Source organism: Pongo abelii, chromosome 13 (assembly GCF_028885655.2).
Source record: "Pongo abelii isolate AG06213 chromosome 13, NHGRI_mPonAbe1-v2.0_pri, whole genome shotgun sequence".
NCBI lineage: Eukaryota > Metazoa > Chordata > Mammalia > Primates > Hominidae > Pongo > Pongo abelii.
The window spans coordinates 52,523,645-52,549,646 of record NC_071998.2 but is presented as its reverse complement, the minus strand read 5'-3'; the positions used below and the strand labels follow the sequence as shown (position 1 = coordinate 52,549,646).

The 26,002-nt window shown below is 36.1% G+C and overlaps 1 protein-coding gene across 7 annotated transcripts in view; it reads right to left on the bottom strand.

The window, feature by feature from the left end:
* The window catches only part of BRD10 (bromodomain containing 10), a 143,213-nt gene that overhangs the window by 110,816 nt on the left and 6,395 nt on the right, over positions 1–26,002 (bottom strand). For 6 of the 7 annotated variants that reach the window (XR_008509648.2, XR_008509650.2, XR_010136435.1 and 3 more), the window contains exon 2: positions 12,312–12,512. The exons of the other annotated variant lie outside the window; for it this stretch is intronic. Coding sequence is in view for 3 of the 6 variants with exons in the window: in XM_054519960.2 (XP_054375935.1) it covers positions 12,312–12,512 (201 nt within the window). In the remaining 3 variants the exon portion in view is untranslated. The remainder of the gene's footprint in view (positions 1–12,311; positions 12,513–26,002) is intronic. 7 annotated transcript variants of the gene reach the window in all.

Below are 26,002 nucleotides of genomic sequence, written 5' to 3'. Positions count from 1 at the left end.
AAGGGGATATTACCACTGATACCACAGAAACACAAACTACCATCAGAGAATATTACAAACACCTCTACGCAAATAAACTAGAAAATCTAGAAGAAATGGATAAATTCCTCAACACATACACCCTCCCAAGACTAAACCAGGAAGAAGTTGAATCTCTGAATAGACCAATAACAGGAGCTGAAATTGTGGCAATAATCAATAGCTTACCAACCAAAAAAAGTCCAGGACCAGATGGGTTCACAGCCGAATTCTACCAGAGGTACAAGGAGGAGCTGGTACCATTCCTTCTGAAACTACTCCAATCAATAGAAAAAGAGGGAATCCTCCCTAACTCATTTTATGAGGCCAGCATCATCCTGATACCAAAGCCTGGCAGAGACACAACAAAAAAAGAGAATTTTAGACCAATATCCTTGATGAACATTGATGCAAAAATCCTCAATAAAATACTGGCAAACAGAATCCAGCAGCACATCAAAAAGCTTATCCACCATGATCAAGGGGGCTTCATCCCTGGGATGCAAGGCTGGTTCAATATATGCAAATCAATAAATGTAATCCAGCATATAAACAGAACCAAAGACAAAAACCACATGATTATCTCAATAGATGCAGAAAAGACCTTTGAAAAAATTCAACAACCCTTCATGCTAAAAACTCTCAATAAATTAGGTATTGATGGGACGTATCTCAAAATAATTGGAAGCATTCCCTTTGAAAACTGGCACAAGACAGGGATGCCCTCTCTCACCACTTCTATTCAACATAGTGTTGGAAGTTCTGGCCAGGGCAATTAGGCAAGAGAAGGAAATCAAGGGTATTCAATTAGGAAAAGAGGAAGTCAAATTGTCCCTGTTTGCAGATGACATGATAGTATATCTAGAAAACCCCATTGTCTCAGCCCAAAATCTCCTTCAGCTGATAAGCAACTTCAGCAAAGTCTCAGGATACAAAATCAATGTACAAAAATCACAAGCATTCTTATACATCAATAACAGACAAACAGAGAGCCAAATCATGAGTGAACTCCCATTCACAATTGCTTCAAAGAGAATAAAATACCTAGGAATCCAACTTACAAGGGATGTCAAGGGCCTCTTCAAGGAGAACTACAAACCACTGCTCAAGGAAATAAAAGAGGATACAAACAAATGGAAGAACATTCCATGCTCATGGGTAGGAAGAATCAATATCATGAAAATGGCCATCCTTCCCAAGGTAATTTACAGATTCAATGCCATCCCCATCAAGTTACCAATGACTTTCTTCACAGAATTGGAAAAAACTACTTTCAAGTTCATATGGAACCAAAAAAGAGCCCGCATCGCCAAGTCAATCCTAAGCCAAAAGAACAAAGCTGGAGGCATCACACTACCTGACTTCAAACTATACTACAAGGCTACAGTAACCAAAACAGCATGGTACTGGTACCAAAACAGAGATGTAGATCAATGGAACAGAACAGAGCCCTCAGAAATAATGCCACATATCTACAACTATCTGATCTTTGACAAACTTGACAAAAACAAGAAATGGGGAAAGGATTCCCTATTTAATAAATGGTGCTGGGAAAACTGGCTAGCCATATGCAGAAAGCTGAAACTGGATCCCTTCCTTACACCTTATACAAAAATCAATTCAAGATGGATTAAAGACTTAAATGTTAGACCTAAAACCATAAAAACCCTAGAAGAAAACCTAGGCATTACCATTCAGGACACAGGCATGGGCAAGGACTTCATGTCAAAAACACCAAAAGCAATGGCAACAAAAGCCAAAATTGACAAATGGGATCTAATTAAACTAAAGAGCTTTTGCACAGCAAAGGAAACTACCATCAGAGTGAACAGGCAACCTACAAAATGGGAGAAAATTTTCGCAACCTACTCATCTGACAAAGGGCTAATATCCAGAATCTACAATGAACTCAAACAAATTTACAAGAAAAAATCAAACAACCCCATCAAAAAGTGGGCGAAGGACATGAACAGACACTTCTCAAAAGAAGACATTTATGCAGCCAAAAAACACATGAAAAAATGCTCATCATCACTGGCCATCAGAGAAATGCAAATCAAAACCACAATGAGATACCATCTCACACCATTTAGAATGGCAATCATTAAAAAGTCAGGAAACAACAGGTGCTGGAGAGGATGTGGAGAAATAGGAACACTTTTACACTGTTGGTGGGACTGTAAACTAGTTCAACCCTTGTGGAAGTCAGTGTGGCGATTCCTCAGAGATCTAGAACTAGAAATTCCATTTGACCCAGCCATCCCATTACTGGGTATATACCCAAAGGACTATAAATCATGCTGCTATAAAGACACATGCACACGTATGTTTATTGCAGCATTATTCACAATAGCAAAGACTTGGAACCAACCCAAATGTCCAACAACGATAGACTGGATTAAGAAAATGTGGCACATATACACCATGGAATACTATGCAGCCATAAAAAATGATGACTTCATGTCCTTTGTAGGGACATGGATGAAATTGGAAATCATCATTCTCAGTAAACTATCGCAAGAACAAAAAACCAAACACTGCATATTCTCACTCATAGGTGGGAATTGAACAATGAGAACACATGGACACAGGAAGGGGAACATCACACTTCGGGGACTGTTGTGGGGTGGGGGGAGGGGGGAGGGATAGCATTGGGAGATATACCTAATGCTAGATGATGAGTTGGTGGGTGCAGCGCACCAGCATGGCATACATACGTAACTTACCTGCACGTTGCGCACATGTACCATAGAGCCTAAAGTATAATAATAATAATAATAATAATAATAATAAAAAAGAAAAAAAAATGCCACAAGGTAAAGAATAAATAATATAGTGCACTTTAAGTTCATGCCGCCAAGCCTGGCACATAATAAGTACTCAATAAATGTTGGGTATTTTTTTGTTAATAATTATTGAATGAAGTATAGGACACGAAAAAAAAAAAAAAGGAAATTACCAAAATATAAGAAAGCTATTTAAAAATGCTGGGTGGCCACAAATGATGAATATATTTTTAATTAAGTCACTGCTACTTTGTGTTATAGAGAATATGAAAATAAATCACTTAATTATAAAGTCATAGTATTTATTTTACAAAAATAATCACTGGAGTTTAAAAATCTGTTTCAATTCCAGTGATTTCCAAATCAGTAAAATACCAGTAAGTTTGTAAAAGTACATGAAATAAAGAGTACTAACAAAATACACACTGGCTGGGCATGGTGGCTCATGCCTGTAATTCCAACACTTTGGAAGGCCAAGGCGGGAGGATGGCTTGAGCCCAGGAGTTCGAGACCAGTCTGGGAAATATAGTGAGACCTCGTCTTTACAAAAAATGTAAAAATTTGCCAAGTGTGGTGGTCATGCCTGTAATCCCAGCTACTTGGGAGGCTGAGGTGGGAGGATAACTTGAGCCTAGGAGGTGGAGTCTGCAGTGAGTCGTGATCACATCACCCCAGCCTGGGAGACAGAGTGAGAACCTGTCTCAAAAAAAACCCACAAACAAAAAAAAATTCACTATTTCTGAAAATCCAAATAGTTTTGCAAAAAAGGAACAGTGAACAGATCTAGTATGTTTAAGACAACTAAAGTAGACTTTAGTTATCAAAACTGCTACCTAATAATGTCATATTCCAGATTAATAGAAATTTACTTGAGGAGAACCAATTGCCAATTTTCATTGATTTTATTTTATTTTTTAAGTATCTAAAATGGCCGGTATGGTGGCTCACACCTATAATTCCAGCACTTTGGGAGGCCGAGGAGGGTGGATCACCTGAGGTCAGGAGTTTGACACCAGCCTGGGCAACATGGTGAAATCCCATCTCTATTAAAAATACAAAAATTAGCTGGGCATAGTGGCAGCACCTGTAGCCCTAGCTACTCAGGAGAATCACTTGAATCCGGGAAGTGGAGGTTGCAGTGAGCCAAGACTGCACCATTGCACTACAGCCTGGGCAACAAAGCAAGACTCCATCTCAAAAAAAAAAAAAAAAAAAAAAAGAAGTATCTTAAATGTGTTATCTACTTTCCTGTTTAATAAACAAGGTATACAACATATTATTCAATCATTCCTTAATGGCTTTAGGTCATCATTATAAACAGAATGTGGTGGTGGTTGTGATTAGCTTAAAGACTATTTCAGCAATAAATTAATCAGCTCTTTCACTGAATTTTCTCAGACTTTCACTTAGAGGGCTGCTGTCTCCTAAATCAACACGGTCTCTCTACACCAGTTCCCCTAAGACTGCCTGTTGTCCTACCAGCATTTTCTTGAAGATGGCCAGACTACCAAGCCTTTCTCAGTATTTATTCCTCTCTGTTCAACAGGCCATCACTCGCCATCTCCTTTATACTGGTGTCCAATGCTGTCCAAACTAATAAAGACAGCAATAGAGGAATGTCAGGATTTTTAATCTGGCAATGTAAGAAGCCATTATTTTGATAGCATATACTGCACAAGGAAGGTAATCAGCCTACTGTATAACAATCAAAATATAGAGTGGGGAGCTTCCTTCCTTTAAATGGAATAGGTAACAAATTAGAAACCAAATTGTTAACATTTAAAGATTGCAAAAAATTTCTGTAGACCAGGGTTGGTTTAAAAAAACTTCACACACATACACACACACACACACACATATATATATAGAGAGAGAGAGAGTAAAAATTTAAAAATAATCTACTTTTGAGTTTGTGTCTGCCCAGATGATCAGCTGTAAATTATCAGATGTCCATCAGATACCAGATAAAGTATTACCATATTAAAATATATACTAAATTTTCAGGATACTGCTATCTTGATCTCAAACTTCTGACATAACAGGTGTTTTAACCTACTTAACAAAGTGAAAACTGTTTTCCCCACTTCTTATGCCAAAGGTTTTAATGAAAACAACAACAATAACAAAAATAACAAAATACCTTCCTCTGTCTTCTAACATGACCTTCCTATGATTTCAAAGTCCCTTCCCTATCTAAATTTATGAAATCTATACTCTCAGCTAGTCTCTGACTAACTCTTGACAGGGTATTAGATTGACAGATTAGATTGTTTGCCTCTAGATCCATTCTCCATCCTTCACTGTAAGGTTTATCTGTATCAATAGGCAACCTCATTCTCAGTCTTCCCTTGGGTTCATCAATGGAGAGACCTGGGAGGTAACCAGAAAGATAAAAGAAAGTGGGATGAAGCATTTATTTCCCTGGCTCCCTCCTCATGAGGTTGCCTTGGGCTTTGTCCTTCAATAGAAGTATCTTCTCAAAACAGTCTCTTCTCTGTAACTGTTTCCTGGGTACCAGTTACTCTCTCTGCTTGCCCTGGTTACAGCCTCATTTCTTAAGATTCTGCTACATTGTAACCCCTTTGAAAATAAACCCTCTTTGAAATATCCTAATTTGAATGTGCCACATGTTTCCTGGCAGAGGAGAGACACTGATACCAACACTGATAGATACGACATCCAGAGAAGATATTAAGCAGGCAGTTAGGTCTGAAACGTAAAGGAGAGACCTGGACTATCTATCTATCTATCTATCTATCTATCTATCTATCCATCCATCCAATCTATTTATCATCAATTAATCTATCTATCTATCTATCTAATTTAATCTATCCATCTCTGTGTCCATCCTCAAGGGAGACACAAGAATGTTTACTATAGCATTCTATAATAATGAAACAACAGAAATACTTCAAAATGTCCATCTCTTCTGGAAAATGGATACACTGAAATACAGTCACATGATGTAATACTATTATATAGTTATTATATAAGGCTTGAAATAAACTAGAACAGTTCAACATGAATAAAGCTCAGATATGTAAATAAATGGAAACAGAAAGTTGTAAGGGATAAAAGACTATACTTTGGGTAAAGTGTACACTGCTCGGGTGATGGGTGCAACAGAATCTCAGAAATCACCACTAAAGAACTTATTCATATAACCAAACACCATCTGTTCCCCAAAAACCTACTGAAATTTTATGTATGTATGTATGTATGTATGTATCTATGTATATGTGTGTGTGTATATATATATATATTTTTAAAGTTGCCAATTATATGAAGGTTAAAGACATGCAAAACAATGTTATATATTATCTACAAATATATACCTATGTAATTAAAACATTAAAAATGCATGGAAATGACCACTTTTTGTGGTCATGATGAAGTAATTGAACCAAACTTACCCTCCTACTGTAAGCAGCTACAAACTGAACACAATATATAAAACATACATTTTCAGACACTGGACAAACAGTGCAGGACTGTGATCACCAAGAGAAGTGAAACAAATGAGATGATCCCTACAACTGCCCAGTGCTAGGACAGTTGGCTTGAATAGTTGTCCCCTCCAAAACTCGTGTTGAAATTTAATCCACAATGTGGCAGTATTGAGAGGTGGGGCCTTCAAGAGGTTATTGGGTCATGAGGGTTCTGCCCAAATGAGTGGATTAATGAGGTATCATGGGAATGGGGCTGATGGCTTTATAAGAAGAAGTGAGACTTGAGCTAGCACACTCAGCCCCCTCACCATGTGATGCCTTGTGCAGTTTCGGGACTCTGCAGAGAGTTGCCACCAGCAAGATGACTACCAGATGTACTGCCTGACCTTGGACTTCACATCCTCTATAACTATAAAAAATAAATTCTTTCTCTTCATAAATTACCCAGTTTCCAGTATCCTGTTATAAGCAACAGAAAATAAACTAAGACATCCAGCTTTCTGACTGAAGGCAGTTTTTAGACTATGAGAACAGAAAGTCGGGAACAGGGAGTCCAGCGGAGTGGAGTTGAGGGGATAGAGATTGGCATCTGGGGAGGATGAAGCACCTGGAAGTTGTGAGATAATTCCAAAAAGAAGGAAGTTATTATACAGAACAGAAATCTATATTGTATTTTAAATTTTGAATTTTTAAAATTGTGGTATTGTTATTTTTATTTTTTTCCCCAAATATGGGAAATATTTGGGAAATAAGCAGTTGGTTGAATCAGTGCATGTGGAACCTGCTGACAGGGAGAGCCGACTGTCCTGGCTGTGACTTCCTAAACTCCACAAAGTTAAATCTGACCAGAATATTATAAGGTAGCAATTCGGACAGCCACACAAACTGGGGAGGTAACTGAGTTCTGACCAGCTGAAGCAGAAAGTCCTCAGTCACCACTTATGGGCATTTAGCAGAGGCCTGAGAGGCATTATGCTGTTGTAGGGCTGAACTGGAGTGAAGGCTATTTCAGACACACCCTAAAACAGCTTAAAACCTGGACTTTTCAAACTGTTCTACAAGAAACTTAACTGCTTGCCAGAACAAAGCCTAATCCTCTTCAAAGGAAGTAAATAAAACTCCAGACTCAACAAAGCAATGTTCACAATGTCTAATTTCCAATAAAAATTATTGGACATGCCAAGAAGCATAAAAATATAACCAGGAGAAAAACAACACAAAGACTTAGAAATTACAAAGACGATGAAGTTAGAGATTAGAAATTAAAACATGAAGATAATAAGAGAAATGAAGATATATAAAAAACAGAACTAAATGTAACTTTTAGAGATAAAAAAATTATATTCAGTAAACAGTTCACTGGATTAGACACTGCAGAAGAAAATATGAGCAACCTGGAAAAGAGCACAGAGAAGACTGAAAGTCTATGGATCAAAGAAGCGAAATGAACCTCAAGCAAGATAAACACAAACATACACACATAAGCTCACACCAAATGCACATAACAAATTGCTGAAAGCTAATTATAAAGAGAAAATCTTAAAGGCAGTTAGAGAAATAAGACAGACCACTCACATAGGAATAAAGATAAGGAAGTTAGCAGGCTTCTTTTAAAAAACTATGCATAGTAAAACATGTCATACTTAAAGAGCTGATAGGAAAAAACCTGTCAATACAGAGTCATATATGTATATGCATTACACACACACACACACACACACACACACACACACACACCCTCTCCATCCTTCAAGATGTAAGGAAAAATAAAAATTTTTTCAGACAAGAAAAAACTCAGATTTCATTGTTGGCAGACCTATATTACAAGAAATGCTAAAAGAGCTCTTCAGACAGTAGAAAAATGATATCAGATGGTATCATGGATCAACATAAAGGAAGGCAGAATGTTGGGTAGGGTAAATGTATGGATTAAATATAAAATACTTCTTTTCATTCTTTGATTTCTTCAAAACACAACTATTTAAAGCACATACAATAACAGTGTATTGGGGGTTTAAAACACATGTAGAAGGAAGGCATATGACAATAGCACAAAGAATGAAAAATGGTATACAGAGGCATACTGTCAAGTGGTACAGCATTATTTGAAACTAACCATGATAAATTAAAGCACATCCTGTAAATCCTACAGAAACTACTTTGAAAAAAATAAAACAACGAGGCAGAGCATTATAATAGGCCAACACTGGAGATAAAATGGAATATTAAAGAATGTAAGAAATATTACCAGGGATAAAAAGGGACATAATAAGAAAGAAGTCAATACATCAAAAAACATAAAAGACATAAGTATCTATGCATCTAATAGCATAGTTTCAAATTACATGAAGCAAAACCTGACAAAACTCAGAGAAGACAAAAGGTTACTGTACTAAAGTTTGTATTTCTACATATATTAGCAATAAATAATTGTAAATTAAATTTTAAAATGACTTACAGTTGCATAAAAACCATGAAATATGTAGGGAAAAAGGTAACCAAATATGTAAAAAATGTGCACACTGAAAACTACAAAATATAGCTAAGAAAAAAAGAAAACAAAACAATTATCCAGAAATTGATAACTTCCATGTAATATCAATCAACCTTCCCAGGCTTTTTCTGTAGAAATTAACAATATGATTTCAAAATTACACAAAAAGTGAAGGTCCTAGTATAGAGAAACGAATTTGAAAAAAAAAACCCCATAAAGTTGGAAGACATGCTATTTAATTTCAAGACATACTGTAAAGTTATAGTAATCAAATCAATATAGTGCTAACATAAAGATACAGCTATAGCTAAATGAAACAGAACACAGTTCAGAAAGACTCACAAATAATACGTTCAATTGCTTTTCAACAAAGATGCAAAGGTAATTCAGTGGTGAAAGAATAGTTTTTGTTCAACAAATGATACTGAAGGAACTGGCTATCCATATGAAAAAAAGCAAAGTTTTTCCTTACTTCATACCACACACAAAAATTAACTTCAAAAGAATAAACATAACCAGAAAAACCAAAACTTAAAAAATTCTAGAACAAAAATTTCCATAACCTTGGGTATGCTAAGATTCCTTAGGTAGGTCCACAAAAACATTAAAAAATGGATGATTCGAACTTCCAAGACAAAAACCTTCTCCAAAAACACTGAAAATGAAGGCCATGGACTGAGAAAACACTTGTGAACACATATATCTGACAAAGGGCTTATATCCAGAATACATAAAGAAGTCTTGGCTGGGCGCGGTGGCTCACACCTGTAATCCCAAAACTGTGGGAGGCCCAGGTGGGCAGATCACCTGAGGTTGGGAGTTCAAGACCAGCCTGACCAACATGGAGAAACCCCACCTCTACTAAAAATACAGAATTAGCCGGGTGTGGTGGTGCTTGCCTGTAATCCCAGGTACTCAGGAGGCTGAGGCAGGAGAATCGCTTGAACCTGGGAGGCAGAGGTTGTGGTGAGCCAAGATTGTGCCACTGCACTCTAGCCTGGGCAACAACAGCAAAACTCCGTCTCAAAAAAAAAAAAAAAAATTCTTACAGTTCAATAATAAAATGCATGGGAATGAGAAACAAAAAAGTTAAGATGGGGTATCTTCTGTAACAGAAGTACAAGGAAACTAGATGGCATTTATGGCTAATTCTTAAAAAAAAAAATTGTTGGGTTGTGGGCACATAGGCTTTTTAAAAATTATTATTATTATTTTAAGGTCAAGGATACAAGTGCAGGACGTGCAGGTTTGTTACACAGGTAAACATGTGCCATGGTGGTTTGCTGCACCTATCAACCCATCACCTAGGTATTAAGTTCAGCATGCATTAGCTATTTATCCTGATGCTCTCCCACCCCCCACCCCACTTACAGGCCCCAGTGTGTGTTGTTCCCCTCCCTGTGTCCATGTGTTCTCACTGTTGAGCTCCCACTTATAAGTGAGAACATGTGGTGTTTAGTTTTCTGTTCCTATGTTAGTTTGCTGAGGATAATGGCTTCCAGCTTCATCCATGTCCCTGCAAATGACATGATCTAATTCCTTTTTATGGCTGCATAGTATTCCATGGTCTGTATGTACCACATTTTCTTTATCTAGTCTATCATTGCTGAGCATTTGGGTTGATTCCATGTCTTTGCTATTGTGAATAGTGCTGCAATGAACATAGGCGTGCACGTACCTTTATAACAGAATGATTTATATTCCTTTGGGTTATATACCCAGTAATGGAATTGCTGGGTCAAATGGTTCTAGATCTTTGAGGAATCATCATACTGTCTTCCACAATGGCTGAACTAATTTACATTCCCACCAACAGCGTAAAAGCCTTCCTACTTCTCCACAGCACAGGCTTTAATTTTATTTATTCTTTGTTCTATGCTTTAAATATTTTATAATTTAAAACGTTAACACTAAAAGAGATAGCTTAATTCATATAACTCCATTAAATTATCATAGTTACTATGATATTTAACAGAGGGTTTTCCTCCCATGGCTTATTCTCCCATGTTTATTTGATGTCAGGGCACACATAGATTGATTCATATTCATAGTTTCCTACTACCCATTCCTGCTTGGATATGTAAATGTTTTCATTATCATATTAAACAATTTATTCAAAATGAATTCACTGCTTTTTCCCCTACCTGGACTCACATTTTCAAGCTCTTCTATTTTCTTTGCTAGTTTTACCATTTTACAAATCAAAAAATGGTATACTGCTTAGAAGCACAAGCTCTAGAGCCAGACTGATTGGGTTCCAATCTTGAGTTCACTACTCAAAAACTGTATGACCTTGGGCAAGTTACTTAATCACTCTGTGCCTCAGGATAAATGCTGAATACAAGGAAGGTGCTTAGAGCTAAACCTGGCAAATACTCATGCTCAATAAACGTTAGCCATTCTTTTTTTATCTTATTGTTTATATCACTACTATTATTACAACTACTTTTTGACTTATCTTTGTCTCTTCCTTTGTTCTCCCTATATCAAAGAAGATACTAAGTCCTATTAATTGTTCTCAGGACAATCTGATTTCTTCCAGTTTCTGGTGACCAGTATTGGAGGTGGTGACCAGTAGTGGAGATGTAGACTACTACAGCCTTCTTCGTACAAGCCTTCCTTTTCTTCAATTCTCCCCATTCCAATCTACTGTACACTACTGTCAAGTTAATCTTTACCCCTTTCCATAAGCCCTCCTTTCCTATAGTAGGAGTAGTTCTGTGAAGCTCTGCACAAGGGAAAAAAAAAATACTTTACAGCAGGTTTCCAAATTAATTACTGCTGGAAAAAGTATGATGGTAGAAAGTCTCAAGGCTTAGTTTTAATCCTACAAATTTCAAAGCAAGTTACATTTATTATTACAAGAAGAGCAACAAAATATTATAAATTGCTTCTAACCAGCATTAACAAGTCCTTATAACATTAGTAATCACTCCTAACATAGTTAGCAATTTGATTTAGTACTATAAAAATAACTAGTTTTTTTTTTGTTTGTCAGTATAGAAACATCAGTGTCACTTACCTCTCTGGGCCCTGTTCTCTTTTTATAAATTAAAAAGTTATATAAATGCCATCACTCTTATGCTCCCAGACCCTAGAAGCTACCACTAATTGAGCACACTTTTTCCTGATCAGCCCAGAGTAAGCACAGTTATCCAGGATATTAATTCCAATGGAGGAACGGGCAGAGGCGAATTTATGTCATGCTTGAACTACATAATCTCTGGAGTTTCTCCTGATTTTAAAGGTCTGTGATTCTGTTCTAAAACTACAAACCTATAGAAAATTCCTCTAATTTAAAACTTATAATTCACTTGAGAATGAATACTACTAGAAATCTAGAAAGCAGTCTGAAATATTCTGTAGAAATTATTTTTGTATAGCTTCAAGATAAGTGGTTTTAAATTTTAAAATTTTAAACAAATTTTATTGTGATATTTCATTATGAATTCATACTTTTGTAACAATGCATTTTGGAACACTACTAAAATGGGCCCAGAAATCTGATATGGGCACATAAAAATTATGCAGCTGAAATTATGAAATTTTTTTTTTAACGTTTACCTTTTTTCTTCTTTTGCTCTCAGCTGTTCTTCCTGTCTCAAAACTTGAACCATTATAGATTCAAAAACTCCACTTGTCAAGCCTGCCAAACTTCGCGGTGTTGACCGACGCCTTGTTGAGGTACATGCAGTTCCCTTCTCATCCTCCAATCCATAATAGCCTCTAGAAGTAACTGCTATCGTTGTCTTTTCTCTCAAGTGCCTTGGAGAAGAATAAGTCAATTCACAAGGTCAAATCTTCTGGATAAGCAATAAACCCCCTTAGCCAGCAACTTAAGAATCCCTTTTGCTAAACACATAAAAGTATTTAAACCTTACTTAGCTTTGTTCTAAATTTTTATCCTCCCTACACAATTTCTCATACTCCTTATGTCATAAAATCAGTCAGAGTGATAGTCTCTTCCCTACATTAAAAAAAAAAAAAAATCTGAGACCGAAGCATTTAAAATATTGACTAAAGCACTATCTCTTTAATAGAAAACAAAGTTTATTGTTTGCAACATATTTCATACTATCTATTATTGGTATGAGAAAATGTACAATAATACAGAAACATTTGGAAAAAGAAAATGTAAAATGATACATAAACACTTTGAAAAAATTATAAACAGCCAGGTGCGGTGGCTCATGCCTGCAATCTCAGCAATTTGGGAGGCCGAGGCAGGCGGATCATCTGAGGTCGGGAGTTTGAGACCAGCCTGACCAACATGGAGAAGCCCTGGCTCTACTAAAAATACAAAATTAGCTGGGCGTGGTGGCACATGCCTGTAATTCCAGCTACTCAGCAGGCTAAGGCAGGAGAATCACTTGAACCAGGAGGAGGCAGAGGTTGTGGTGAGCCGAGATCACGTCATTGCACTCCAGCCTGGGCAACAAGAGAGAAACTCTGTCTCATTTAAAAAAAAAAAAAAAAAAAAAACCACACACACAAAAATTAGTCAGGCATGGTGGTGAGCGCCTGTAGACCCAATTATTAATATATTAATACTTGGGAGGCTAAGGTGGGAGGACTGATGCTTGGGAGGTTGAGGCTGCAATGAGCTGAGATCGTACCACTCCACTCCAGCCTGGGTGACAGAGATCCTACCTCAAAAAAAAAAAAAAAGAAAGAAAATTTATATAAATTAAAAGTTGACCCTATAGTTATATTTCCCTGCTTTCCTACAGGCTTTAACATAAAATAGGCTAAAGGTTCATTAAAATGTATATCTTTTTTTTTTTTTTTTTGGAGACAGAGACTCTGTCACCCAGGCTGGGGTGCAGTGGCATGATCCTGCAGCTTCAACCTCCCTGTGCTCAGGTGATCCTCCCACCTCAGCCTCCTCAGTAGCTGGGACCACAGGCATGTGCCACCATGCCTGGCTAACTTTTGTAATTTTGTAGAGACAGGATTTCACCATGTTGCCCAGGCTGGTCTTGAATGCCTGGGCTCAAGCAATCAGCCCACCTTGGCCTCCCAAAGTGCTGGGATTACAGGCATGAGCCACCCCACCCAGCCAAACATAAATCTTTATGACATAAAATATAATAATTGAAGTCCTGTCCTCCTTGGACTATGTCCAGAGTGATTTATTACACTAAATTAGAATAACTTTGTAACAACCTTACCCTCAGTGCCATCTAGGTCCCATGAACAGTATGAGTGTAGGATTCTACCAAACTGTAGCACCATTATGTGTTTTCTCTGTTATAAGGAGATAACACTATAACTAATTCAGCTTTAATTAGGGTATGAACGTTAAATTGGTTTTCCAAAAATACTGAAGAATTTGGGCTAATCTAGCATACCATTTTAGGCTGTGATCCTTCAGTATACAATGGCATACATCTGTATGATAGCTAATTGGGCCGGGAGTAAGGAATTGTGGACCCAGGGAAGATAGCTAACTGGCAACAACAGATACTGAATGGGTATACTTGAATTTATTTTAGTATAATATTTTTAGTAGGTGAATTAATTAGCTATGTAATTTTAACTACTTCTTTAATACTGATGAAAGAGAACATTAATGGACAATATTGCATTGAAAAATAATGACATCTCAGAGGTCACAGCAGGTATGTAGAGCATTGAGGATAAAAATTCAGTAAGTACACAGAACACTGGGGATAAGGAAAATTGAGAAAAATGGCAAGTTACATGGCTACATTGTTATATAAGGTCAGAAACTGTATTTTACTTTTTAATTTCAGTTTTATAAGTAGATAAGATAAAGTTATAAACTTTCTAAATCAGTATTTTCTCAGAACACCAAAGAGAAAGTAATATCCTTTATTACTCATCACAAATTAAAATTTATGAGCTTTGATATTTATTACTCATAATTAAAAGAAAATCCAACCAACCATGGTGCTGTTTCTCTCTCACCAACATGTAAAGATAAAAAAGACTGATAGTACTCAGTATTGGAAAGGATGTAAGGAAGGAAAAATTCTTAAACAACATTAGTAGAAGTGTAAACTGGCAGTCTTTCTAGCAGTCAATTTAGTAATAATCATTAAAGTTTAACATGAACATATCCTTAGACCCATCATGCTTCTCGGAATTTATCCTACAGATGCAATGCAACAACTACGACCAAGAACACTCAGAATATTGCCTGTTATTTTTTAAAAACACTGGAAACATAAATGTTTTTCAATATGAGACAGATTAAATAATGTACTGAACACTACAACATGGAATAGCATCCATCCATTAAAAGGAATCAAGTATATGTATATGTATTCACTGTTAAAGATGTCCATATTACACTGCTAAATGTAAAAAAGAAGTTTCTGAACAAAATATATTTTTTAACCCAAAAAGAATTATATATGTGCACGTGTGTTTTTTTTTGTGTGTATATATATATATCATGCATGTACAGACACACTACTAGATGCCATATGTGTATTAGTTTTCATATGATATGTACACATACACCTAGTAGTATATCTGTACATGCATCTAGTAGTGTGTCTATACACGCATGAGTTCAAACTCTCATCTAGACTACTGCAGTTGCTTTGTGACAGGCCTCCTGGCTTCTGCTCTGATATTTCTAGAGTCTATTCATATAGCAACCCAGGTAATCCCTTTAAAAAGCAAACCAGGGCCGCGTGCGATGGCTCACGCCTGTAATCCCAGCACATTGGGAGGCCAAGGCCGGTGGATCACCTGAGGTCAGGAGTTCCAGACCAGCTTGGCCAATATGGTAAAACACCATCTCTACTAAAAATACAAAAATTAGCTGGGCCTGATGGCATGTGCGCCTGTAGTCCAAGCTACTCGGGAGGCTGAGGCAGGAGAATCATTTGAACCTAGGAGGCGGAGGTTGCAGTGAGCCAAGATCGCGCCATTGCATTCCAGCCTGGGCGACAGAGAAAGACTCTGTCTCAAAAAAAAAAAAAAAAAGAATGCAAATCAGATGCCATTACCTTGCTTTGTCTCCTCCAAAGTCTTCCAGTTAGAATAATCTAAAGTTCTTATGACCTCCAAGACCTAGCATGATACGGCCTTCACCTACCTCTCCAGGCCTAATTTTCTGCCATTCTGACCTTAGCTCTTTGTATTCCAGCCACAAAACTCTCCATTTTATTCTCAGTCATACCAACACATCTGCTTCCATGCATCTTTGCACTTGATCTCTCTCCTTTAAGACACTCTTCCTCCAGATACTCATATGGCTACACTCTATCACTTCATTCAAGTCTCTGTTCAGATGCCACAACATCTGAAAGACCTTCCCTAACTAAGTTATTTAATAAACGATACCCTATCACTCTCTATTCTTACACTAGTTTCTTTTTCATGTCACTTATCACTACATTGCATTATATAATTACTATTTATTTGGTAATTATCTAACAAAATGAAAGCTCCAAGAGGATAGGAACTTTGTTTTGTTAATGACTGTCATCATGCCCTCAAATTGTGCCCTGTATATCTATATGTGCATAGAAAGTATTTGGAAGAACACAAGCCAAGTTATTTATTTTCCATTTTAAATTCATACACATAATTAAGGTTTAAAAATTCCAGTCATCTATATTGTCCATAGTAAAAGAATCCTGATTAAACATGTTACTATCTACTTGAGTTCCATTAATCAGTGAATAAAATAAGATAAAAAAATAAATCTTACCTTTCAAATAGGATTGTCAAATAATCAATGGCCAAATAAATACACTAAAATAGCTCTCCCATTGCAAAAATTCAAGCTTTTTTTCTGTCTATTAGGGAAATCATTTCATGAAATCTGACAATAGTTTGAAAATAATAATATACTGCCATCCATAAGCAAACACTAACCAATAATTATGGTTACTTATTGAGTTTTACATTTACTTTCTTTCCTCCCCCTTTTTTTTTTTTTAACACAAAGCATGTGAAGTCTTTTCTGTGTTAATACATTCCAAATTTCAGAATTCAGAGGCTTGATTCTGTTTAAAATTATTACAATAAGTCTTAACAAGACAGTGAATTGATATTAAGCTTTACTTATAGTTAATATACAAACCGACACCTACTCCCCTACTAAAAATAGATGTTTGAACACTTTTGCATTATGTGATTTTCTTTTGCTATCAAAAACAATGTACATGTGTCACCTATAAAAATTCTATCAGCACACTTAAAACTCAGGGTTATCTAATCTGCTTAAAAATATTCTAAATGAAGCCGGGTGCCGTGGCTCACGCCTGTAATCCCAGCACTTTGGGAGGCCAAGGCGGGTGGATCAAATGAGGTCAGGAGTTTGAGATCAGCCCGGCCAACATGGTGAAACCCCATCTCTACTAATAATAAAAAATTAGCTGGGCATGGTGGCATGCGTCTGTAGTCCCAGCTACTCGGGAGGCTGAGGCAGGAGACTTGCTGGAACCTGGGAGATGGAGGCTGCAGTGAGCCGAGATCTCACCACTGCACTATAGCCTCGGTGACAGAGTGAGACTCCGTTTAAAAAAAAAAAAAAAACTAAATGAAGAGTTTCAATCACTTAGTTCACCTATCCATTTAAATATATTAAAATGCAACTTTAGCCCTAAGGGTCCTGGAAAGAAATAGATAATATGTAAAAAGATGTGATGTTTATTTAATGAAGGGACTATTTACAAATGTGCAGGCAAGGTTGAGAGAAAATAGGAAGGGATAGTGAAGCACTCCAGGGCTAGCCACAGCAGAGAACTATTTTACCACTCTAAGCCCAATAGGGGGAGGAGAGTGAATAGTTACTGGAACCCAGAGACCGGTGACTGTAGGAGAAGGCCATAACGATGGAGCACAGTTACTGACAACTTGCAACCCAGCAAAAAGGAAGCTGTAGGAATAAATATGTCTGTCCTCTCTGTCCTCCTGTCAGTCCCTCCTATTGGCTGAACCCAATCAGAAGTCAGAGGTCAAGGCATACCAGTTTGATCCTTATAAATCAGCCTTCTGGGGCACAGAGCACAGTGCACAAGGGCAGAAAATGCATTTACAGGGGCAAATGGAGATTAACAGCACAGCACACCTTAGGAATAGTTTTCAAGAGCAACTAATTAAATTAGTAAAGACAGAAAATTTTACTAGGGAATTTCGACAAAAAAATTTGCATATTTGATAGATAAGCATCATCCATCTAAGCTTCTGTCTACATTTATGTATCTTTACAAGCTCTGTGCTACAACAGCCATTAAAACTAAGTATCAAAACAAACCTAACTTAAAACAAGCCTTTCAAATAGCTCTACAGCCAAGTATGAAACCAACATTCTCAAAACTAAGTATCACAATGCCCTCACCAAAAACTTTTTATACCATCAATAATGTTAAAAAAATTTTTAAATATGCTTATTTACTCTCTCATTTTAAGTATCTAGTTTAGCTTATGTTTTATAATATATAAAACATAATAGTAAAGTATCCATATATGACTTATAAATAAATATGCATAACTGAAGGTACATATTCAAAATGTTTGCTGCTTGAGAAGCCAGATCATGAAAGTCTGGAGACCACTGCTCTTATCTGCAGCTATAAGCTACCTCATACACAAAAAGGTTTTCAGGAAAAGAAGAAGTCTTCATATCCACAAAAAAGCATTTATCAAAGACCATTAAACTTACTTTGTACTTGATTTTTACCTTCTATTTTCCCAGTCATTACCTTATTCCCCCTGAATTTCTTTTTCGTCTTCCTTCAGACCTCCAGTCCCTTGTCTGACTCTCATTTGCCATAACATAATTCAACTTCTTTTAGCTATTCATATAGATAACCAGTTGAAACCCATAATACATGACTAACCTCTTCTCTTATCTCCCTGGACCAATTATATTTCTGTCTCAGGCATGTAGCCTCTCTCTTACATCTCAGCCAAAAGCCCCTTCACTCCTATACTTCTCCTACTGAGCAGGGTAGGAAAAAATAATCCCCTTATAGTCTGTTGTCTAACTATAACCTCAGCTGGGCTCAACTGTACCTAATATGACTTCTTTGAAGGTGGTCAACTCCCTCTTTCATTCTCCATAACAGCAACTTCAAATGCTATCATTATTCATTTTTTTTTTTTTTTTTTTTTGAGATGGGAGTTTTGCTATTGTTGCCCAGGCTGGAGTGCAATGGCGCCAACTCGGCTCACTGCAACCTCCGCCTCCCTGGTTCAAGCAATTCTCCTGCCTCAGCCTCCTGAGTAGCTGGGATTACAGGCATATGCCACCATGCCCGGCTAATTTTCAGTATTTTCAATAGAGATGGGGTTTCTCCATGTTGGTCAGGCTGGTCTCGAACTCCTGACCTCAGTTGGTCCACCCGCCTTGGCCTCCCAAATTGCTGGGATTAGAGGCGTGAGCCACCACGCCGGCCCAAATGTTATCACTATTCAAAAGCTTCATTCCATCACCTCACAGGTGACTTTGCCCACAGCTTATTTCAGAGAAAATGGCAGTTTTTAAGTAAGAGCTCCATTAACTTCCTGCTTCTCAAAAACCAAAATTATCTAAATCCAGGCCCATCCTTACTTTATGTTTCAGTGAAAAACGTGCCTCCAATCCTCTGATGAAAAATGAATCACTACACAGGTCTTCAGAATTTGTATTTCATTAATAATCTTCTGAGTCTTCAGACTCTCTTTCTCTATCTGTTAGCTGCTTTAGCATATAAACAAGTCCAAGTTTCCCTGAGGAACATCTAAACTGCTGACCCAATTCATCTTTCATTCACATCTCAATCTATAATGTGGCATCTGCTTGGAGCTACTCCACTGAAATCCCTCTTCCCAAAGATCTACCAGTTAGGAAATGCAAAGGATATTTTTCAGTTCTTATTTTAGTCAACCTTTCTATACCATCTGGTCACTCTTTTGTTAAGAACTTGAATTGGACTTTGCAGAAAGAACAGTTTTAGATAGATAGGAAAGAGTGGAGAGAGAATACTAAATAAAGACAAAAATATTCATTCATATTATTCAAATATATTCATCAAAATATTTACTGAGCAACAGGGATTTAGCAAAGAACACGCTAACAATTTGTACATACGGAATTAAAAGTATAAACATCAAAGATGACTGATATATTCAGGCTGAAACAATGATAACACCACTGACAAAAATGTGAAAAGTCAAAAAGAAAAAACAGGAAAGCTGGGAAGGAGATTTGCGTTAGAAACATACTCAGTTTTTAACATTTTGAGATAACAATTGCACAACCAACTGGAAAAGTTCTATGGACAAAAATATGAAACTAAAACTAAAGGCGGGGGGTTCAAGATACTGATTTAGGAGCCCTTAGTGGTAAGTAAAGCCATTAAACAACAAAAATAAATAAATACATATATAAAAATAAATATATTTATTCCTCTCCAGAGGAGAGGAATACAAACAAAACCTTCCAAAGCCATTATTCATTTCTGCAACAGCAACAGGTAAATGACATAATGCTCCAAAGAACAACCGAAGACCATGTAACTCGGTTTTGTTGTTGTTGTTGATGTTGTTGTTGTTTTTGAGACAACGTCTTACTCTGTCACCCAGGCTGGAGTGCAATGGCACAATCTCAGCTCACTGCAACCTTTGCCTTCTGGGTTCAAGCAATTCTTGTGCCTCAGTCTCCCAAGTAGCTAAGATTACAAGCATATGCCACTATGCCTGGCTAATTTTTGTATGTTTAGCAGAGTCGGGATTTCACAGGGTCTCTCACCACATTGGCCAGGCTGGTCTCAAACTCCCGACCTCAGGTGATCTGCCCACCTCGGCCTCCCAAAGTGCTGGGATTATAGGCATGAGCTACCATGCCCGAGCCATGTAACTAATTTTTAAAAAATCGTTTTGCGTAGAATATATCTCTTCTGTTTTTCTGAATTTAGGAAAGGCACAAAGGCAAATGCAAAGTTTTTATTTACAGGGAAACAGTATTTGAAAAGTGCCTTATCAACCTTGACAAGTTTGATAAGCATTTTTAGTAAGTTAGGGCTGCTCTGCTGAACATACTACTACTGCTACAGCTATTCCTACTTCTCAGGAGTTCTCAATGCAGGCAGAACAGAAGATCTCTAGGTCACTAACTCTCATACTGTCTCAATATGCTAATGTTCCCTAGAAGATGCTAAAAATGTAATGAGTCTGCAAAGTACGCAGGTAAATACCTTGGCTTCCTGCCCCTGGCCAACTCTTCTATTTATCTCCTAAGCATTGATGAGGCTTTAAAGTAGCTGATTGTAAATTTAGGACACTTTCAGATTCAGACAATGGCACAAGGAAGAAAGGCAGGAAAGCTAGAGCAAGTCTTAGCGCCTGCCTACCTGAAATAACGGGTCTTAACAAAGAGATATAGGGACTTGGCAAGAGCTAAGGACATAATTAAAATGAGAAGATGTGGCAAGTGGCTATTACAATGTCCACAGAAAATAAGTAATGCTATCAACTTTTCATCTTTCACTTCATGAATGAGAAGAATACCATTCTTATTCCCCACAAACTAGTGATTTCTATTGTTTTCTTGCATATTTCTTATGTGAAGTGAACAAAACATGGGTGATGCAAATGTTGCTTCTGCTATACTTATTTAAAAGCCACATATCTAATGGAAAAATAAATACATAAAAAAATGGGTTTTTTTTGACAGAGGACTCACTCTACCAAATATATTAAAATAAATTCTAAAGTCACAGTAATAAAGTTTAATATCAGAAGATGAATAGTTAGATCAACAGCACACCAGAGAAAGTTAGATCCAAATACACCAGAGACATACGATAAAGAAAAATAGATCCAAATACACCAATAACATATCATAAACATGGTAATTAAAAATAATGGAGAAAGCTGATGTTGCGACAACTGGCTGGGTATTTGAGAAAAAAATAAAGCTGGATTTCAACCTCACTTCTTCACCAAAACAAATTTCAGGCCGATCCATCCATCCATTCACTCATTCCTTCATTCAATATTAACTAAGCACTTAAAGGTAGTGGGGTAGGTTTGGCAACAACACAGGCAACATTCCTGTCTGCTCTGAGCTTACATGGATAGCAAAGAAGATACACAAAAAGTAAGGAAACACAATACATAATAAATAAGTTCAAACTATAACTTACATACTATACGTTTTGTAAAGGACAGTCAAGAACACTTAACTTAAGTGGTAACAGTAGAAAGAAATAGGCAAGATTTAAAATATACTTTAGAAGTAGGAAGAATCAATGAAAAATGCTATTTTTTTGGCTAGAGCAACTTGGTGGATGGTCAAATCTCTAAGACTAAACTTAGTAAAAATAAACAAAAAAAAAGTTCTGTTTTGGACATGTTAAAGTTTGAGATGGCTACTGGACACTCAATTGGATAAAAGAAACTATTAACAGTAGGATTGGCCTCTTAACAGTAGGAGACCTGGAGACTGGTGAAAGAGGGAGATTTTCTCTTGTACTGTTCTATTATTGCCCCTAGATGTACACATTTTAAATTAATAAACTATTACGAATATAAACACTAATCACTGGATTGCTAACAAGTCTACATATATTAGTTACAATTCAACTATTTTCTTTAGATTTCCATAATATGTATACACATAATATTTTAATAATCTATATTGCAAATATTGTCAATCCTACCACCACAGGTATCTAAATGCTCCCTACTCCTTGAAATCTTTTATGATCCTTTTCTCTCCAGTCTGTCTCTCAGGAGAAAAGACTCCTTTCTCTCAATCCTTACAGCTTTTGTTCATAAGCAACCAAGCCTGATGATTAAGCGCTATATAGCAAATTCAAACTTTGCATTTAATTTTTTTGTGTGTAAGTAAAAAATACATGTGTATATATGAGATAAAAAAGGGTTTAAATTGTTAATAAAAAATTAAGAGATTTCAGTTATCCTATAATTTATATACTCTTCTCATGAAACTTTTAAAATAAGTCTTGGATATGATTAAGAGCCTTTGACTTAAATATTACTATCAGTCAAATTCCCTAGCCTGAATTAATAAGTAGTAGAAATCACTAGTGTACTAGAATTGTACCAAGGATTTAGATAAACTTAAGAATATAAATGGTTCTCATACTTGTCAGTAGTCTGTGGAATACCTTGAAATACTATCATATTTAATAGTTTTTAAATACTTTCTACTAGCAATGTTGTATTTTTTAAGGATTATGTTCTTATAAGTATTAAACTGTTACAAATATAAATTTGTGTCTATAAAAACTAAGCTGTCAAATTAAGCATATTGATATTGTCAATATGTTTATAATTTATTAATTATATTTGCCATAATTCTTTTTTTGGTTATTGGCAAAGTTGCTAAAAACAACTTGGTAGATAGACTAACTTAAATGATAAAATTCTGTATTTAACATATTTTTTTCCCTGAGAACAGAGAGAAGATTGAAATTATTCAAAGAAACAAAACTAAGTCTAACAAATTATTTAGAGATGTAAATCTAGCATATTATCTCAATTTGGCAAAATTTCTCTTGTATCTAGCATTGCTCTAGGATTTCTGCTATATATAAAACTAATTTTTCCTGATACATTTATATATATATAATCACCAGACCTAAAAGAAACATAGTCAAATGCAATTCTTTTAACTTGGAAGTCAAGAATAAGCAAAGGTGAAAATTAAAGGATGGGAAAAGATCAAATTGAGTCTAGTTTTCTCCTTCTCTAATTCATTTCATCTACGCATCCCTTGTAATTCCCTAGCTTAAAATCCTTCATACAACTCCCTAATATTAGCACAGCATATTAGGCCCTCTGTGATCTGGCTACATAATCTGGCCCTCACCGTCACACCTGTCACTACTTTTCTATATATAATTACACTCTAGCCAAACTAAACTACTGGCCATTCCCTAGCTACACACACTAGCTCTTTTTGCCTTTGCACTTTTAGATATGGCATTCTTATTGCCTGAATAACCTCTACACCAACTTAGTTTATCCACTTGTGTCTTTCTATATCCATCTTTGAATCTCCCTATAGTGCCTATCAAATAATAAACACTGTAAATACATGCCAAAAATAATGAACTGAACTTGTCTTACCACATTAATCACACACTACCTTCTTTTATGCTTTTGAACACTGTGTCCATCCCTTAAGGGAGGGTATGCTGTGTTCAATTTTTAACTTATATGGTTTATTCAGAATTGTAAATATTAACTTCCTTTCAATAAAATACATTTTCAATATAAAAGTAATATGCTTATTGTAGAAAATCTAGGACATATAGAAAAGTTAAAAGAAGAAAATGAAAACTACCTAGGATCTTTCTAGTTAACAATAACAACTATTAACATTTTCTTGGTTTTCCTGAATCTTTTTTCAAAGTGTACATACTTAATATTGTGATTGTAACGCATGCTTATTTCTGGAACATTCATAGGTCTCAGGTGGAAGATGATATAACAAAGGGTTTGGTGACAGATACTACCACTGGGGCTTATTAGCCTTTCCCAATAAAAAAAAAAAACTTCTGGTAACTTAACATGAATTTTAAGATTCATATTATTATACAAGTTCCTGGAAAATGAAAATGGCTATTATTTGTTCTGGGCAACTCTCATCTTAGAGTTAGCCTAAAGATGATCTGAAAGCTAAAATAAAACTATGAAAGGGATGACATTTTCTCTCCAAAATATGATTTTTCTTCCCTGCTCTAGTATTCTTCTGGGAAATAAAAATAAATACAAGGGCACAAATACAAGGAGAAACAAACTATAAGGCAAAATACATTAGAATCTGTTAGGACATTTTTATTGTCTTAATTCTAAATCATTCTCAAATTAATATTTTCAAATGGAAGAACAATCTTTTTAAATAATAGTCTGTAAGTTCAGCATATTTCAAATAATACCTTTTTACTTATTCCAGAATAAATTCTTTTCAGCTTAACTACCTTTTCTAAATTAAGCATTTCAGCTTTTAATATACATTATACATATTTTAATCATAACCCTAATCTTTTTTCTTTTCAGTTTGAAGACATTCAACCCTCACACAAAGTTCTGCCATTGGCTCCCTTGTATTTTTACTAGACTCTGTCCTGGGCAATTTCATTTACTCTATTTCTTTATCATCCTTCAGCAAGTTACCCTCTAATTAAACATCTCTAGCCCTTGTCACTATGCTGGACTCCACATGCACTCTTATAATTCTCAGCTGGATATCTTCAAATGAATGCCTCCTCTCAGGTTCCCTAAGCATCACCACCAGCTGGGCTCAAATGCCCCTATTCATCTTGGACATAATCTGCTCCTTCATACTCCACATTCAACAGTTTGCCATTTACCACTGATACCTGTTGAATTTACCTCTTTTGTATCCCCATCCACCTTTCTCTTCTTACTGTTTATTATCTCTTGATGGAATTAACTCAATAATCTTTTAATTGGTTTTCTTCCCTCATTGTCCTTTCACTTCTGCCTTCAAACCTCAAAATACTACTAGTAAAATCTTCACATTACTCCCTTAGTCACAACCTGTGATGGATCTACACTGTCTAGATTCTAAATTCCCTAGCAAGCATTCACGGTACTTTATAATTGGCCCCAGACTATCTTTCTAGACTTAGCTGCCACTACATATCCTCATCATCCTATACTCTAACCACTGGGTATAAACTGTTCCCCTAGACTACTCTGTACTCTCCTGCCTCCATACTTTAACTTTTAATTATGCCTCCAAACACCTAACTTTTAATTATGTGTTTCTGTTTACCTATCACCTTGAAGGGACAAGGTCATGTTTGTCATTGTATCTACAGGGCTTTACATATTATCTAGCACATAATAGTTCAAATAATTGTTCAATGAACTACACGTCTTCACCTATCATTATTCTACCCACTCTTCAAAACCTAGCTCAAAAACTATAATCTCTTGAATAAAATCTAATAAAATATTTTTAATCCCAGCTACCCACGCCCAATAGTTATCCGTCCTCTGCACACTATAATATAGCTCATCACAGTAGTATACATCCTCAAAGCATGCTCCTTGGAACATGGTCATTCATGAGCTGAACCAAGATTTATCACCTAAAATCTGAAAGCGATTATGTTTTCCCAATTTGTAGGGGGAAAAAACTAAGATACTACATAGAATTTCTTCGATTAAGGGTTCCCTCCCATTATTTGTTTTAAATCTTTTAGATGTCCTAGCAAAAAAATCATGATATAATTAAAAACATATTTCAGGATGTTGTGCAAATAGTACCATGACTTCTAAGTGTT